The sequence below is a fragment of the Sylvia atricapilla genome, chromosome 14, assembly GCF_009819655.1.
Source record: "Sylvia atricapilla isolate bSylAtr1 chromosome 14, bSylAtr1.pri, whole genome shotgun sequence".
Classification (NCBI taxonomy): Eukaryota; Metazoa; Chordata; class Aves; order Passeriformes; family Sylviidae; genus Sylvia; species Sylvia atricapilla.
In genome coordinates this window covers 8,544,248-8,561,926 of record NC_089153.1, presented here as the reverse complement: position 1 = coordinate 8,561,926, position 17,679 = coordinate 8,544,248, and the positions used below count along the sequence as shown (strand labels likewise).

Here is a 17,679-nt window from a genome sequence, read left to right as displayed (position 1 = left end):
GAGAGGTTTATTCCTGGTATAATTATGCCTTTTCCAATTCCCCTTTGTAATGCTCAACTTGGTGAACTCCAATTAGCATAGAATAATCTAATTTCCTGAAACTCTCTTCGTTGAGTGTAATGCTAATTATTGTACTGAGTAGTGGCTTGTTTGGAAGTGCCCTGTCCTGTGTGAATTATAGTAATGTTCTCCCTAAGCCTTTAAGTGAGGAAACTTCATAAACAGAAAACATTATAGCACAAGGGCAGTTTTCTTACCCTTTTGATAGTATCAAACAGCACAGTAATATCCAGAATATCATATCCAGTGAATTCTTAAAAGTAGTAGAAAGTTATTTTCCACTATATGTCATTACTCAGAGTGTAGGAATAGATACTGATGGTTGCTTTTACGATGACTAGCATTTCCCTTCAGTGATATTCAGTAGCATTCCTTTCAGTAATAGTCTTTCTTTGAGGTTATGTTTTCAAAAGCTCTCAGCAGTTGTTTGTCTGAGCTTTCCTTGAAACCTGTGTGGATTTTAGCCGGAAAATATTCTGCTTCTGGGTGGGAACTTCTGGCTCTCAGGGTGAGAGTTGGACTCTAAACGTGGACAGGAGCTGAGTGCTGACATTTAGGGCACTTTTGCTGAGTTTTGTGGCTGGAATAGTGTAGGGTTTCAGAATTGCTTTCTGAATGTAACTCATGGTCAAAGTGTGGGCTCTGAAATGCTCTCACTGGGTTTTATTCTAGGCTCTAGTTCCATGAAGAGCTAAAAGAACAAGAGGTCATGCATGCATCACTCTCCAATAAAGCACTTGGAGCACACACTCGGTGCTGTGAAAAGGCAGAGCTGGAGGCCTGGGGAGTGCAGATCTGAGCACTCCCTTCCAGCTGCTGCTGTACAAAGGGGAGCATTTTTTATTGCCTCCAAAACCTTCGCCGCTGCTGCTGCTGGTGCTGTCAGGGCTGTGCTGCTGCAGCAGCCCTGTGTGGTGTGTGGAGGCCAGTGTGGTTTACTGGTGGCATTTTCTGCTCTCCCCAGTGCTCTACGGGCAGGACGGGCTGCACGAGTCCTGCCAGAGGAAGTTCTGCGGCCGGGGCAGCACCTGTGTGCTCAACAGGGACACCAACCTGCCCGAGTGCAGGTGTGTCCAGGACTGCAAGCCCACCTACATGCCTGTCTGTGGCTCTGACGGCAGGTTCTATGAAAACCACTGTCAGCTGCACCGAGCCTCGTGTCTGCAGAGGAAGAAAATCTACATTATCCACAGCAAGGATTGTTTCTTCAAAGGTAGGGCGTTGTTGAAAATAAATACTTCTGCAGGGCTTTCATCAGTTGTCGTAATCCTGGTAAATGGCTGAATGGTATGTTTTATTTCTAAGAGCTTAATTTTTCAGGGATGATTTATTCCAGGACAGCAGAGAACATACACAATGTTTTATGCAGCTATTAAGCCCCTGAGTGCCATCACCATGCAAAATGTAATCATACTGGGAACTGGTAAATAATTAACATCACTGTATGCATTGTGTGCACTGTAGTTGTGCTGCTCAGTACTTTCAGTTGCCAGTGTAATAACTTTTTACAATCCAATTCATTTGAAAAGGCTTTGAACAAGACAAAGATGTTAAGAAAAAGTAGATGGTATAAACAAAAGTTTGCTGCAAAAATGACAAACGAAAACTTAGTTAGATAAATGACAGGGAAAGGAAAGGAGCTGTTTAAATGAAATAAGGACTGGGGACAGATTTTAAATAAATTTAAAGGCAGTTCTGGTTACCAGTGGTATGCCTACATCTGGAAGTCTTTTACTGGTTAAATAGAAAATTTCATTATCATCTTAGCACCAAAGCCAGTGCCATTCTTTTCCATTAATATTTTGTATGCCATGTACCATCCTGTCATCAAGGGAGACTGCAGGAGTAGGAGCATGTGATAAAATGCCAGGGAATGGAAGAAGCTGTAAATTATTTTACTTGTAATGAGAGGTCTCATAAAGGGCCTCACTAGAGTATATCTTGAAAGCTCATTGTCAAATATGACTCTATGTACCTACAGGAAGATTTGAGTGGGTTGTTGCAAATATATCCAGTGACATTTACGTGATCAAATATGAAAATAATTCCTTTATCTTCAGCTCACTTAAACCCCCAAGGAGATTGGCTGTACACAGAGCTATCCATCATGAGTTCTTCTTTGCTAACATGATGCTAGAACAGCCTATTTAAGAAACAGGAGCCCATTTGAAGAGTCTTATTAATACATCCCTGTGATACCCTTTGGAGATAGAAAAGCAGAACATTTCTTGTGTCTTGGAGAAGACCTTGTGTCTTTTTGTGACCAAAATTTTTCCGGCAGTATGTAGGCACCGCTTTGCAGTGCATTGCAAAGTTTCATTTGTTTTGAAAATCTGGCTGTGGAGAGGACAACACAACTGGTCAGAGCATTGGTTTGCTGAACACCCTGGGTTAGTCAAGGCAGCCTCTAAATTTACCAAAGCAGATAATTAGGATCAATAGACCTTATAGGAAGTTAATCATGGAAAGAGGTCACCCAAAGGCAGGTTTCAAGCACATGAGCATATCAAGGCAAAGAGATTTTTTGCTTGTCACATTAAAAAGGAGCATCTAAAAAGGATACTTGTGCCTTGCTCCAACTGCTGCACTTCTGCCTCTGGGTATCAAGTCAGATGAGGGGAGGGATCAGGCTGGAAACAATTGTCCACCCCTGAGTAAGATGCAGGTGGGCCTCTGCAGCTTGCAAAAAAAGAGAAAGTCTTAATTTCAGAGATGCTCAGCAACCCCCCACTCACTTCAGGGGATTTTCTTCCCGACTACCAAAAACAGTCCTTGGGTTTTTCGTTCTTGACATCACCCACCTTTTTTATGACAGTGCATCTGGCCTGGGTTTTCATTTGTTCCTTATCACATATAGCATTAAAGAAAATGAGTTCTTATTGCAGTAATCAGCCCCTGCAGTGGCTGTATTATGCCTAATGATACAATGTCACGCTTGAATACTTTTCTGAACACACCGTGAAATGATGTCAGAAAGTAGGAGTTTTGTGTCCCAGTTTAAAGTAACCCTCGAACTCTTGCCAGGGAGCACTGCTTAAATCTGCATTTCAGCAGAATAACAGCTTTATGGAAGGGAAGAAAGAAACAAGCTCACTTCTCTTCCCACGTGAATAAATAAAAATGTACTTCACACCTCTGTCTGCAGAGATAACATACAGAAAAAAGTTTACCTTAAGTGGAGAATAATCCCACAGAGTGGGGCTCGATAGAAATACTTGACTTCAGCCCTTTTTTCTGCCATGCAGTTCCTGAGTGACCTTCTGTGCATTGTTCTGTATATTGGTACTTTAGTCTCCGATACCTAAATCAAGAATGATAGTGGTTTCTTTTAAACCCTAATTTTCAGTCAACAATTAAGGTACAGGTTTTTGAGCACCATTATAGGTGTAACATGAAGTTTAAGACTTTGGCTGGAGAAGAACCTCTAAGGTGCAAAATCAGAGTCCCCAAATGGTTTGGGTTGGAAGTGACCTTAATGAGCCTCCTGTTCCAACCTCACTGGTGTGGTCAGGGACACTTTCTGCTAGACCAGGGTGCTCAGGTGTACATCTGGCACTAAGCACATGTTTTCTGTTTGTTTTTCATCAAGTAGATAATTTAATTATTTTGGTACAGTCAGACTGATGAGTGGCCTACTTAATGTTTTTTTGTCCCAGTTGACTTGTTCAATTAAGACTTAAATTCCTGTGTAGAGCTGAGGGACACTGCAGACTGGATGTTTGTGTGTGCTCTGCCAGTTTGCCCAGTTATCAGTGACAAACTGGATGGACTTAAGGTAAGACAGAGATCAAACACCCTGATGCTGCTTTGGCTGAGCTAGGTCTATCCACAGTAAACTGACAATAAAGCAAATAGCAGTGCTTTGGGGTTTTTTGTGTATTTTGGAACAGTATTTTTTAATCTTTTAGCATATTTATCAGATGTGAAGTGCTTTGTAAATACTAGTGGGTAGCAGATACTCCTGTGTGAGTAGAAACATTGCTCCATTTCGGCTACTACCTCAGTAGCCCAAATTTGCATTCTGTACCACCAATAGTATTAGGAAGAGCAGGAGAGAATTTGTCCCTGGGAAAATGACTGATTTCTCCTTGGCCCAACCTGGAATAAAATGGGTCCTTGAAATCTTGAGAGTCCAAAACATTGAAAAACTTGTGGAAATGTGGATGAAGCAACGAGAGGTCTCAGCAGGAGTGATCTCCCCTGGCTTTATCCTGCAGCCTCTGTCGCAGCACAGTTCCCTGTGCACAAAAGTGTAAATGCATTCCGTTTTCCTCAGCTGATAAAGCAAATGTTGAATAGGTGGGAAAGTTCACTTGGGAGTTTCAAGTCACAAGGGAAATACTGTGAAGCAGAAACCCTAAACCCAGAGATCTCAGGAGAAATGTCAATCCCACTCATAGCCATTGACATTCTGCTTGATCTGGTTGTCTTCCCTGGTGTGAAATACAGTTTGGTTTTCCCGTAGGAAATGTTCTACTTAGGATTTTTCTACCATGTGGCAGGTTTTTTTCATTTTCTATGTTTTCACTATTTTGTGAGTTTCCGTAGTCATTTGATTGGGGTGTTGGTGATTTTTACTGGGTAGGAAAATGCATAAATATAGACGTGCTTTTACTGTGCTCTAAACTGGTGAGGAAAGTTTTTCTTCCCTAAAAGCTCTCCCAGTACTCAAGAAGACTGGAAGAATAGCTGTGCTCATAATAACAATTGTCCCACAGATGTCCAGAATGAGCACTTGGCCTGAAAATGCTCCTATTTGAATAAATGCCTTGGATAATGAGGTTATATAATTTTAACAAAGTATTTTGGACTATGGTTTGCTTTTTTAGAGCAGTAGTCCCCTTTTTTCCACTTCTGTTCATTTTTCTTTCCTTTTGAGTATCTACACCCACTCTGTCTCTTCCCTCACTTTTCTCTCATTATTTTTGGCCAGTAAAAGCTGTGCAGACACTGTTCAATAATTTTTCTCCCCTTACCTTCTTGTCTCCTCCAGAAACATCAGAGCAATGCACTTCCCTAGCAGTTTGCATTCGTTAGAGAAATTCTGTTTAGAGCTGTGCTTTTCCATTTGCAGGATTTAGGAGTAATTTTTCCCTTTCTTTCTTTCTTTCCTTCTCTTCCTGTTTTTTTCTGCCTGATCAGCAATCTCAAAGCTCCTGTGCATCAGCCAAGCCCTTGCTAGAGGAAGGCTGCCATGTTTTCCTGCCCCAGCTCATTTGTTATTTTCTGTGGTTCTGATGTCCTCTCTTTATCCAGGTGCATTGGGTTTTCTATAAAAAGCTCAGCTCTTCTTGCCAGCCTGTACAGCAGCTTTGTGCTGCAGCTGGTCAGATTGAGTTTGTGCTCTGGCATGAATTCAGTCCAACTTAGTTGACCAAATTCTTGAACTTTCCACACTATACCTGTGTCGATTACTTAATATATTTTTTTCTGTCCATTCAGTTCAACTTGTACCAAAGCTCTAATTTTATGAAATCTGACAGAATTTTGTGCAGAGAGATGGTGTGTTGTGAAAGCATGTTCATGTCTGGTATTCCAGTCCCATTCTTTCCTTCCTTCCTCCTCTGCTGAAATGTCAGTATTAATTTTTCAATAATTTTGTCCCATTGCTTAAAATGTATGTATTTTTTTCTTTTAAGCTAGTATCTGATGGTAATTTTCCTCCTTATACAAGGTTGTTTCTTGTCCCACAATAATTCATAATTTGTACAGAAAAAGAATTTTCATAAGAAATTTCTATAGAAAACCACCTGCCCTTCTCCTTTCTGTTACACACACACAGTCCCACTGTTTGGTTTGAGGCTTACACTCTTGCTCAGAACAATATTTCATGCCATGTATTTATGTATAAAGTCTTCAGAAGAGTGCATGCCTGTGTGCTGTGTTGCTGTGCATGTGCACAGGTGTGAGTCTGTTTGCACATGGACAGAGCCAGAACAATGTGTTCTCTCGTGACATTTATGCACAGGTAGTGTAGTAGAGGATGGAACCTGATCTGCACGGAGAGAGAATGAAATGTGATGCTCAGCCTGATGTAAGGCAATGGCTCTCCCTTGGGGGTTGGTTGGGTGCTGGGACAGGCTGCCCAGGTGCCATCTCCATCTGTGGGAGCTTTCAGAGCCTGTCTGGGAGCAGCCCTGAGCAACCTAGTCTGACCCTGCACTAAATGTTTTCATGGAAGCCTCTTCCAGCCCAAATCATCCCATAATCTTACGATTTCATGACCTTAGGTAATAGCATCTTTCATTTTCAACTACTCTATCTTTCTTCCAGTTCAAAAAGGATTTTTTTTTCTAATTATGGAAAGTGATAATCTTCTGCATGTTGACAGAAAATTTTCTATGGTTGAATGTAAATAAATTACAAACCTGGGAAAAAAACCAAACAAGCAGGCTGATAACTCGTATCACTGCAGCAATCTCAAATACATACGAATTCAGCCTCAGGTGGTGGTGGTTTATTTCCTCTGCACTTTATTTGTTGTCCATGTGTTAGTTCTGTGCTTTGTTACTTCCAGAAGTAATTTGTTCTCTGGAATAGCATTTCAAAACATCTCTGGGAAGGTGTTGAACGTTTTGCTCATTATGTGCCTGTGCAGAACAGGCAGACCCGCTCCATTGCTGGTTTGGAGGCTGGAAGGAAATCTGCTCCATTTAACACTCTCTGTCTTTCCAGCTGGAAAAAATCTGAGTGCGAACTAATGGCACTTTTCCCAGCTGGCAATTAATATTTGCCGATTTAACTTTGCAGCAGTGCTGACAGACTGCCTCGCTGGCAGCGAGCTGGGAAGGAGCTGCTGGGAGGAAGGCAATTAATGCCTGTGGGAGGAGGCTGGGGGCTTTGACATGAAGGTCAAGCCCCCAATGATCATTTCAGTGTCCAGTGTAAATATATTAGGAGTTTGAAGTGTTATAAAGAGAGATAAGTGCTATATAAAGTGAAGGGATGTATTGGCTGTCAGTAGAGCTGATACAGTTCTTAATAAACTGAATTCCAGAGGGATTCCTTTCTATTCCCACACCACTTTTTCAGCTCCCTCCACTTAGTCTTTTGGGGAAGGATCAATTTTACCTGGCTTTTCAGGCTGACTGCTCTTAAATGTGATTGATAGCTTTACACCTAATAAACAGACTGCATAAATCTTCGGGGTAAATTATGGAAATTCCATTGATTTATGTGAGGATAGGAACAAGGGACTGCTAGTCTGCTCCTAGCTTTGGTAATAGGAATTTTTTAGGAATAGGTTTAAGATCTTGAAAAGTATTTTCCATTTTAATGCTTACATTCCTGAAATTCATGGAAGAGAAATCTTGGCAAACAGTCAGTTGTGAAACTCCCTGGTATAGGTGGGCTTTCACTGGAAATGAAATGCCAATAACAGGAGTGGGAGAAGTCTAGGCGTAAGAAGAATAATAAAAAATGGCAGAGATCCTAAAGAAGTCTAACAAAAAGAGATCTTTAATTATATATTAGTAAAGGAAAACCTTTGCTGGACGCTCATGGCCATAATGGGAATCCCACAGGTGGGAGGGAAAGTGGGACTGAAATACTGCAATGGATACTGAATTTGACATGGTCAATCAAAAGATTAATTATGCCCACTGGAACTCCTCACAGTAGGGCCATCACCTACTTCTGCTTGACCAAAAACCTCTGTTTCCCTGGTGCTGGGACTCTACATAGACCAGTGACAGATTTTAGTTCCAGTCAGTAAAGCTAGAATGGAGGAACACACACCATGGATGAAGCTAGTGGAAAAAGTGGTATTATCTAATGTGATCCCTATCCAGCATTCTTGGTGTTTTTATAGCTCAAATTTGAGGCAATAGCCATTTGAGGAGTGCAGGAGTAACTGTGATATGGCTTTTTATTTTTTAAATATGAAATTGTGTAACATTTACTTACAACGGTCATGACCATGACCCCCATGAACAGTTTTATTTTGTGTCTGTTATCTGTCTTATCTTATTTAGGGCCCAGTCTATTAATCTTCTCCAGTTGCCAGTCCTGATGTGTATGGCCATAATATCTCTCATAAAACCTAAAAGCTTCATATTATGTATCAGCTAGTGAACAAAGAAATTAAAGGATATTTCAGTAGCACTATTAACACCTTAAAAAGGAATAGTGAAAATTAACCTTTGTAATTTGTTTCCCCCTTGTAACTGAGGATGTGCTGGTTGAACTGGAGTCACTGAAGCCCGTGGTTAATGGAATGGGCAGCCTGGCTCCCCTGCTGGAGGACCACACCAGCACCCAGCACTGAGCAGCATGAAAGTAAGTGAAGTAGGAGAGGAACTGCTTACATACTGAACATAGAAAAGCTCAGCCTAAATCTCCGTGGTGTGGAGGAAGAGGTGGTCTGGCAATACTGGCATGAGGTGGTCTCAGTTTGAAGCGCCCCAAGTTTGTTTCACGTTCTTGAGGCACAGGGAAATGAGATGCAGGTGGCTTTAGGGAGGCATCTGCTCCAAGCCTGGGTCTGCTAAACCTTCACTGCAGTGCTCTCAGGAAAGCTGAGAGGTGATAATGAAGCTTTTTTTGATGCACAGCCTTGTGGTTGTGATGGGGGACGGAGCAGAGGAGGAGGAGGATGGAGAATCAAATGAAAGTGTGTGGGAAGAGAAGCAGGGAGGTGATTTGTATTTACCAGAGGAAGTTCCTGTGCCAACTTTGGTGCTGCTATCTGCAACACTCGTTATGTCAGGGGGTGTTTGTCTTTATTTTTTTATCTATTTCTGTGTGCTCTTTGCATCTGACTCGTGCTTGTTGTGGTTTGGTGGCTGTCTGAACTCACTGTGTCCACGTCAATTTTATTTGCAAGTCACGTTCATGTTTATTGTACATGAATTTGGGAGCTCAAACCATGCTTAAATATTGAAGAGCCTTATGTAGGAAACATTAAAGAAAGGTTTTGCTTTTTTTAGTGTGTTAAATTTAATATTAGCTCTCACCGTTCCCTCAGTGATTTTCCAAAATGCTCTAAGTGGTGTAAAACTGGAGAAATGCCAGCGAAGTGGGGCATGATATTACAAAGTCATGATTAAAAAGTGACACATTTACTGAGCCTCTGCATTGCTGAACCTCTCACAGTCCTGCAAAGAGCTTGGATTCTCAAAAGTTTATCTGCTTTTTTTTCCCCAACTCAATTATGTTAAAAGTCTTTTCCAAACGAAAATATTCTGTGAAGTGTCTACATCCATAGTTTTCCCAGGGGAAGGAAAGACTAGCACATGCCAAGTAATTTCAAATGAATGAAAACAAATACTGTAATGAAGTCACCTTTATTTCCCTAAAATTACATAAATTGAATCAATAGAAAAATTGCTGATTTACTTAAGGCCTCCACAAGTCACCTCTTGAGAAGCAGCATGCAGCTTGATGCCAGGGGACTCTCTATAGGGTATCTCCAGCTCTGTGCTGAGACAGGGGCCACGGAAAGCCTTAATTTCATAATAAATCAAAAAGCTCCAAACCTGAGAGAGATAGAGAGATTGTTTTAAATGAAAACTGAAAAGGTTAAAAGGTAGAGATGAGCACTAAAGATTAAGATGATTAGATCATAGTAAAGGGCACTGGAAGCTGAATGAAGGAAAACAAATGGTGGAATAAATTTTAGGGCGAGGGGAGACAGAGGCAGAGAGTCTTAGAAATGCTTTAAAGATAAAAAGCACTGATTAAAATAGCTGATTAAAAGCTATTCAGCAGAAATGCTAATTTTTCTGGGTGCTCAGTATAAAAATCCATGGAGGAAATTGAAATTCTGAGTGCCTGGGCATATCAACAGGCTGGATGCTGCAGATTCAATTAGGTGGCTACAAGAAAAAGCTGGTCCAGCATCCCCCAGCCTTCACTCCCTTCCTGCCTCTCTCCACCAGGATTTAACAGGCAGCTCTTGCTAATATGCTTGAGAGGGCTGAATCCTACCAGAGATGTCCTGAAGTCATGGGAATACTGGTTAAAATGAGCACTCCACAGCATGGGGTACTGATAAAGCCCTTTGTAATTTCCCAGTTATTTTTTTGCATGTAGAATTGAAGCTGTTCTCTCATCAGGGGCTCACGGAGTGCCAGGGGTGAGGTTATCTGCCTTTGCTTGCCTGCCTGAAATGGAACTGTTCCCACAAATAATAAAATTTGACATAGGGAGGTAATGAGTGATCTGAAGATTTATTCTGTCTGCTCATGGCTTGAAAGCTCTTTGGGTAGAAACATTTTTTTCCTGCTAAAACCCCTATTAATAGAGATTAATTTCAAATGTAAAGCACAGAGTTAATTATCAGTGTAGGTGTAGGAATAGGGGTGTGTAGGAGCATCACAGAATCATCATTCACCAGTTTGGGTTGGAGAGGATGTTTCAGTTCATCCAGTTCCAACCCTCTGCCATGGGCAGGGACACCTTCCACTATCCCAGGTTGCTCCAAGCCCCATCCAGCCTGGCCTTGAGCACTTCCAGGGAAGGGACATTCTGTGCCAGGGTCCTCCCACCCTCACAGGGAAGAATTTCCTCCTAATACCCAGTCTAACCCTGCTCTCTGACAGGGTGAAGCCATTCCCCCTTGTCCTTGCTGGGCGCTGCTGTAGGGATGGGGGGTTGTGTCGGGATGGGTGCTGTGGTGGCAGGGGGGTCTGTGCCCCATCCCTTTGCCCAGGGCTGGTTCAGGGGGTCCCAGTGCCGTGCAGGGGAGCAGCATTTAGCCATGGATCACACAGTGCAGGCACCAATTGCCCAGCTCCTTCCTGGGGATTTGCTCTGCTGCTCTTGCTGGCGCCTTCCTGTGGGGTCTGCTCTGCTGCTGGAGTCGACATGTAAATCCCATTACCTCTAATTGAGTGGGGATCAATCACATATTAGAGGAGTAAGAGGAAGGTTTCCAGGTGAGATTTAAATGGAAGGCCTTTACTGATAATATTTTGCATTTTCCATCAAAGTGTCCTAGAAAGCTTTACAAAGATAAATGAATTAGACATCATAACACCTTTGCATGCCAGCAAAACAGTAATCCACCCATTACAGAGGAGGAATTGCAGTCTAGAGGAAAGCCAGTGACTTTCTCAAGGTCGCAGAAAAAGGCATGTTAAATGATCCCAGCTCTAAGTACCCAGTCCCTATAAAATGCCCTGGCATATGCTGGTTTTTCTGTAGGTTTTGGCAGGGCTGAAGGAGGGGTATGGCTGGGCCAGGGCTACAGAACACAGAATCCTTGTGCCCAAGCAGGAATGGAACTGGTAATGAGTGGTCCAAAGAGAAGTGTTTAAGTGTGGGGTTGTTCTGTCCTTGGCATACAGGACAGCAGGGTTGGAAAGCCATCCAGCTGCTGTCCTGGCATAAAGAGATGACCCATGTTTAGATTTGCAGCTCTGGAAGGGAAAGGAAATACTGGAAATAAACAAGTTCAATTGCAGCCTTCTCATCTTATAAGGGTCTTGGTGAAAAAAAAAAAAAATCTCTGTGGTAATGAACTCGTGTGATGGAGTAAAACAAAGCTCAGTTTCTTCTGCTTTTAAGTTAAAAATTGAGAAGGAATGAGCAGTGCAATGAAGAGGGAGCTCACAATTGAAATGTATCGAAGTATTTAGATATGTAAATGGAACCTTTGTAGTAAAAAGTTGATTGGTGTGATGTGTCCAAATGAAGATATTTTTATTTACCTTTTGAATGAGGATTGTTTGTACTGCAAACAGCCTGGTGGACTGAACAAAGGCTCACCTGAAGAGGTTCGCCGTGGGGTGCACAGGGTTTGTGTCTTCCTGCAAGTGACTGCAGCTCCTGTCAGGATCTGTTGGGGATTTCCTCTTCTTTCCTTCCTTGCTTTTAGTCTGCCACACTGGCAATTTAGTTGAGAGTTTTGCTGTTTCTCGGCAATAATGGGGGAGTTTTTATTTTTCAAATTATTTCAGAGTAATATATGAAATTTTAGCAGGGGTTTATTTATTAAACCTCATTTACCTGTTCTGGCACAGCAGCTCACCAGGAGGTTTTGTGGCAGGCTTGGAGATGTTGGTGCCTTATGGTCTCTCTGCAGTTTGGACACGTACAGGAACCCTGAGGGAACAGGGCAGTCTTGTCCAACACCAGCCAATCTCCTCACCAAAGGTTTTCCAGTGGAATCCATGATGCTGAATGCTAGTTATTGTACAGGTTGAGGTTTTTTTTCATTTTATCTAGAGCAAGCCAAATACTGTAAAAACATTTGTGGTGAATATTTAGTTGTGTTGTCACATGTAAGCATTTTGCTGTATCCATGGCCCTGTAGTTTGCTATTCATGAATATTTTAGCAAATTGGTTTACTAACAGGAGTGTTGCCAGGAAGCAAATGTTCCTGAATATTTGTAGAAAAGCAGATTTAACTTTGGGTTTGCAGTTACTTGCTGTGGGAGCATTATCTAAGCCCCATCTTAACACTCCTCTGGGAGGACCAGCGTAGCCAATTAAAGCAAATCTTGTTCAGAAATGTGAATCTCATAACCTGCCCATGAGTAAACTGATATAGAGTTCTATCTCTGAATAAAGACTGACAGACAGCTGAATCAACCATGTGCAGCTTACCCTTGGCACAGCACCTGGGTGCCTTGCAGATAAACTGAGAGCAATAGCCACAGCTCTTGAGGGCTTGGAGAAATCTCTGATATTTGGTCTGTTTTTTGGATCAAAGCTGTGCTGAGGGAAAGAATTAGAATGACAGATTTTTGGTTGGTGTGTCCCATGTAATGTGTAAGGGTAACTGTAGGGTAACTGAAGGGTAACTGTGCTCTGGGTTCTGCTGCATTCTTCCAGGTCAAGTTGTAAAACAGTATTAAAAGAAAATTGCTGTGGTGCTACTTTCAAATGGCCAGTGTTCAAGTATCTATACTCGAATTCTAGAGTAACTAGGGGAAAGAAATGAAGTGGCAGGAATAGCTGCTCAGCTCAAGGACTCCAAGAGCTGTGAACTTGCTGTGAGCTGTGCAGAGGCTGTGGCAGTGCAGGACTCTGGGGTGGGTGTTACATGTTCAGGTGCTTCTGGGCAGGGTCTTGAAGGGAGGAGAGAGACTTCAGTCCACCCAGAGTGGATCCCCATCTCTGTCTCAAACACTCCACTGTTTAAGTAGTGTGTGGTGAGGGAGCTGCTCTTTCCTGTGGATTCAATGCCATTGGTGAGGGCAGAGATTGGATTTTCTGAAGAAATTATTCCCTGTGAGGGTGCTGAGGCCCTGGCACAGGTTGCCCTGAGAAGCTGTGGTGACCCTATCCCTGAAAGTGTTCAAGGCCATGTTGGACAGGGCTTGGAGCAGACTGGGGTAATGGAAGGTGTCCTTGCTCACGGCAGGGTGTTGGAGCAGGATGAAATGAGCTTTAAGGTCCCTTTTGATCCAAACCATTTTATGATGATTCTGTGAAGTCGTGCTCATGGTGCTGCACCCCTCCATCCCCACAGCTTCCCATTCCTTTCCCATTTGTTCCCTTCAATGGTCACTGTCAGACTTCATCCTTCATCCTGCTACAGGCACCTGTGAGATGGGCCCATTTTCTTGAGGTTTTTCCTTAGGAATAGTTTCCCATAAGCAGAAACCCAGGGGAAGGCCTGTCTAAATGCAGCTGGTACAACCCTTACAGCATTTTTGAAGAGCTCTGCATCCAACATTTAAGTGAGATGCTCAGCACATCTGGAAAACATCTGTCTTAGATTCGTCGTTTGGCATTGTCATTCTTGGAATGACTGTAAAACAGGACCTTGTGGAAAATACTTAATACTCCTGGACACATTGTGCTTTGTGTTAATGGGGAAATGGCTTGTTAGGTCCAAACTAACTGGCAGAAAATCTTGCTGAAGTTGTGCAGTGTTGAGGAAGTAAAAGGCTGTTAAGGCTAAAATTTCAGCCTCTCTGAACCCAGGAGATTTTGGCTGCATTTTTACTGGAACAGAATTGAAAGCTAATGAAGGCATTTGGTGGCCCCACACTGGCTTTCAGCTAGCTTTTATTTTACATAATGAGTTGGGGAAAATTGGAGTGCAGTTACTCTGGGCTCACTTTAGAAATGTGAACAAGTTGCAGGCTGCTGTTCCAGGCTCGTCAGTTATAGCTAATTCCTTTGGCTCTTCTAAAACAGAAATGCTTTGTTTTCCTTTGCAAAAGGTGGCACAGGCAGCACACAGGGCTGCTCCAGCTACAACCAGCCCAGGATAATCACTGGAGCCCTGCCCTCGTGAGCAATTCTCTCCCAAATCCATCTTCTTTCTTGCCTGATGGGATTTTTGGCAGGTTTTTTTTTAAGTCACATTTCACCACTTCCTTAAATTGATGGCAATTTCCTAATAAATAAAATTCAAATTGCTTATTCTTATATTTTCAGAAACACTGTGTCTCTTTTTAATTTTTTTTGTTGTTGTTTTTAATTTTCTACACTGGCTGAGGTGTTTTTCATAATGCTTTGTGAACAAACATCCCTTTTTTTATTCTCTTTCGTCTTTTCAGTCTTAGTGCATTTATCTACTTAACACTTCCTTGCAGTCACCTTCATAAAAAGGTGAAGAATTGGAGAAGTGTTGAAGAAATGCTTGGTTATCCTGTTTGGTACTGTTACAGCCATAAATGTGGATCTAGTTTGTACTGATATCTCATTTATGCTGCCTTGTTCACACAATTGAAAGTCTTTGGTAACCTGAGCTCGGGGAATGCTGTCTTTCTGAAGTTGGGTTCCCTTTGGCAAATGTTCTTTTGCAGTAACTTAGTGTCATGAAGATAACTTATTTTTACTGATACTAACATACACAAAATACTAACAATGTTTAGAAAGGAAGCAGTATCCAATCTTGTCTTCCTCCTCCTTGGAAAGGCTCCAGAGAAAGCCATCGTCTCCAACAAGGAGCTGGAGAACTCTGACATTTCAAAGTAATCAGGTAAAATTACTGCATCTCCAGATATCTTTAACCTGTTTACTGACATTTCATTCACATCATCTCATAATGTTCATTGGATCAGAAAACAGCCTGGAGCCGCATTTGCAAAATGCTTCATGCAATGTTTTGATCTGGGAATGAGAAATCATTGTATAGGATAAAGTATAGGCTATTTATAGGATAATCGAATGGGATATCATGGCTCTTGATTTTTTTTTAAGCTTCTGTGGTTTTCCCCATTTGTTTGTATTCTAATTTTCTCCTCCTTTTGGCCACAGAGCAGACATTTCCACACTCCTGGTGTCAGGCAGGAGGCTGCCATGCTCTTGGAGGGATTTCCCAACCAAGCAGAAAGTGGGGTCAGCCTGTGAGAAGTGCAGCAATGCTGACAGATGTTTTTAGCCATATTTCAGGTGCCTGTGTAAAGGAGTGGGTCAGTCAGGACACAGAGCTCAGCATTGCTGCTGGAGCACCAGGCAGGAAAGATAAACTGCAAATGGAAGCTAGAGTTTAAAAAATCAGTGCAGGGCAGAGGAGAGCATCAGCAGTGGAAGGATCAGGTCACTCAGAGTCTTCCTCAGCTGTACCCTGAAGTGTAAAAAACCTACAGTGGCTTTACCCAAATTCGGAAATGTGCCTGATGGCAACAGGCATCTGCAATCAATAAGTTCAAAGGAAGTTGGGAATAGGATTATGAATGTCTGTTGTTTTCAAAAAAGAAATACCAATATTTAATTAAAATGCAGGAAGAGCATTTTTAGGGGCATTCAAAATTACATTGCAGCCCTGCAGATGGCTGTTGCTCATTGTATGCTGCGGCAGGACTGTCATGGCTTTAGAATTATGGAGTTGGAAAACCTTCTAAAAACTTGTCCAAAGAAAGATAAAAAATAATCTAATTTAGTGTGAAGAAAATACTTAGCAGTCTTTTAGAAATAATGTTCAGATTAACAGTTGGTCTGGAGGAGCTTTTGAGTGAGTAGCTGCTGTCTAAAGCCAAGCCAGGTGAGGTTTATCCCTCTTGAGACAGTTCAAATACTGGGTAAACAGGAGCTGTATTTATGAATTAGTTTCTCTGCCTTTCTATGCTGCATGGAGTTGAGAATGTTTCTAAGATACATGTTAGCATTACAGTTCATATTTTTTTTGAAGTTTGAAACAAAAAAAAAATTACTATTTATATTTATCTTCTACTCTGACATTAATGGTAAACACTGTGAAATGATCTTGGAGGTCTTTTCCAACCTTAATGATTCTGGGATGCTATGTGAGGAAACTCCCAAGCACTTTGCAAGATGTTGGTCTCAATTTTCCTTCACTCTTGCATTTTGCTTGCTGCTTGTTAGAGTAGGAAAAAACAACCCCCCAAATATTTCATAACAAAAAGCACAGAGCAAGTAAAACATCAGCTATTGATTTATTGCTGTTGTATTTCCACCATCAGTTTAAAGTAATCTTTGATGATGAAAGCATGAGCCAAATGATGGAAAGAGCTTTTTGTCAATAAGGGCTGTTTGTAGGAATTTAGTACTTGTAACAGATAGAAACTGGATGGAGTATTTTTCCCTCTGTGCCTTTTAGTACTGTGAATTCTCCCCAGATTTTAGAAGCAGTGAGGAGCTGGAAGGATGAAGGTGCCAAGCCAGTGCCACTGTGGCTCCCTGCTCCCACTGGCTTCTATAAAAACTCTTTCTGCTTCAGCTCAGCACTGCTGATCCACACAGCAAAAGGTGCAGACAAATGGAAAAATAGATTTGGTGAGTGTGAAACGGGGAGGAGAATTGCCATGCCCCCTGTTCTAGGCTGATTTACACTTTTCTGTGTATTACTTGTGTGATGAGGGATCAGCAGTTTCAATGCAAGACTGGCCTGAAGCTTTGGTCTGAGGGATGCAGGATCCAGTTCAGGGATCTGGCAGTGACGTGGGCACCCTGTCAGGCAAGTGGCATTGGGTGTGCAAGGTACCAAATAAAGATTAAAATAGGCTGCTTCTTTTCTTCTTGGGTGTTATTGACCCATTTTTAGCAGACTGTTTTGAAGAAAATATGATTAATTGGGTGTTTTAATTAGCTGCTAAATAGTTCCCTACTTGATTAATCTAATTACATCTTCTTTATTTATGCTGTCTTCATCCAAGAGAGAGCCTATGTCAGTGCTGACTGCAGTTTCCCAGGTCTGCCTGTGCCACTGGAGAAGAGCCCATGGGAATGGGCTCTCCCTTCTTCTTCCTTATTTTTATTTTCAATTCCTTGTGTGGATTTATGCACTTTAATTTTTTTTCCTTTAGCATTTGACTTATAAGCATGAAGCTGAGTGGTGGAGACTTTGCACACTGAAAAAGGCTCCTCTGTGCAGCTTTTTTTCCACCTGGCTCTCAGGTGAGAGGCCTAAGGGCACTGAGGGGCTTTTATACTGGTTTTCTCTGGATGCTGTTCCCAGGTGTGGTGATCAGATGTTCTAAAGAGCAGCACCAGGGGACAGGACAGTCTTCTTCCTTCTGCAGAACCAAGAGAAGTCTGAAAAGGTGCCATGCTTGGGATAAAAACTTTTTCATTTTAGTTTCATTAAGTAATTTCCCCTAAAAACAGCACTGTAAATGAATATCTCAGTAATAAAGTACATTGTTTTACACCAAAATGAAATTAAAATAGTTTAAGACCACAAAATCAGGTTGAAAATAAAGGGGAAACTGCAGCTCGTAAAGGAAATCTTGTCTTGGAGGATTTGAGTCAATGCA

The 17,679-nt window shown here is 41.9% G+C and overlaps 1 protein-coding gene across 2 annotated transcripts in view; it reads left to right on the top strand.

The window, feature by feature from the left end:
- Positions 1–17,679, top strand: part of FSTL4 (follistatin like 4) — a 206,963-nt gene that overhangs the window by 56,157 nt on the left and 133,127 nt on the right. For both annotated transcript variants that reach the window (XM_066328808.1, XM_066328807.1), the window contains exon 3: positions 1,025–1,273. In XM_066328808.1, the coding sequence (XP_066184905.1) occupies positions 1,025–1,273 (249 nt within the window). The remainder of the gene's footprint in view (positions 1–1,024; positions 1,274–17,679) is intronic.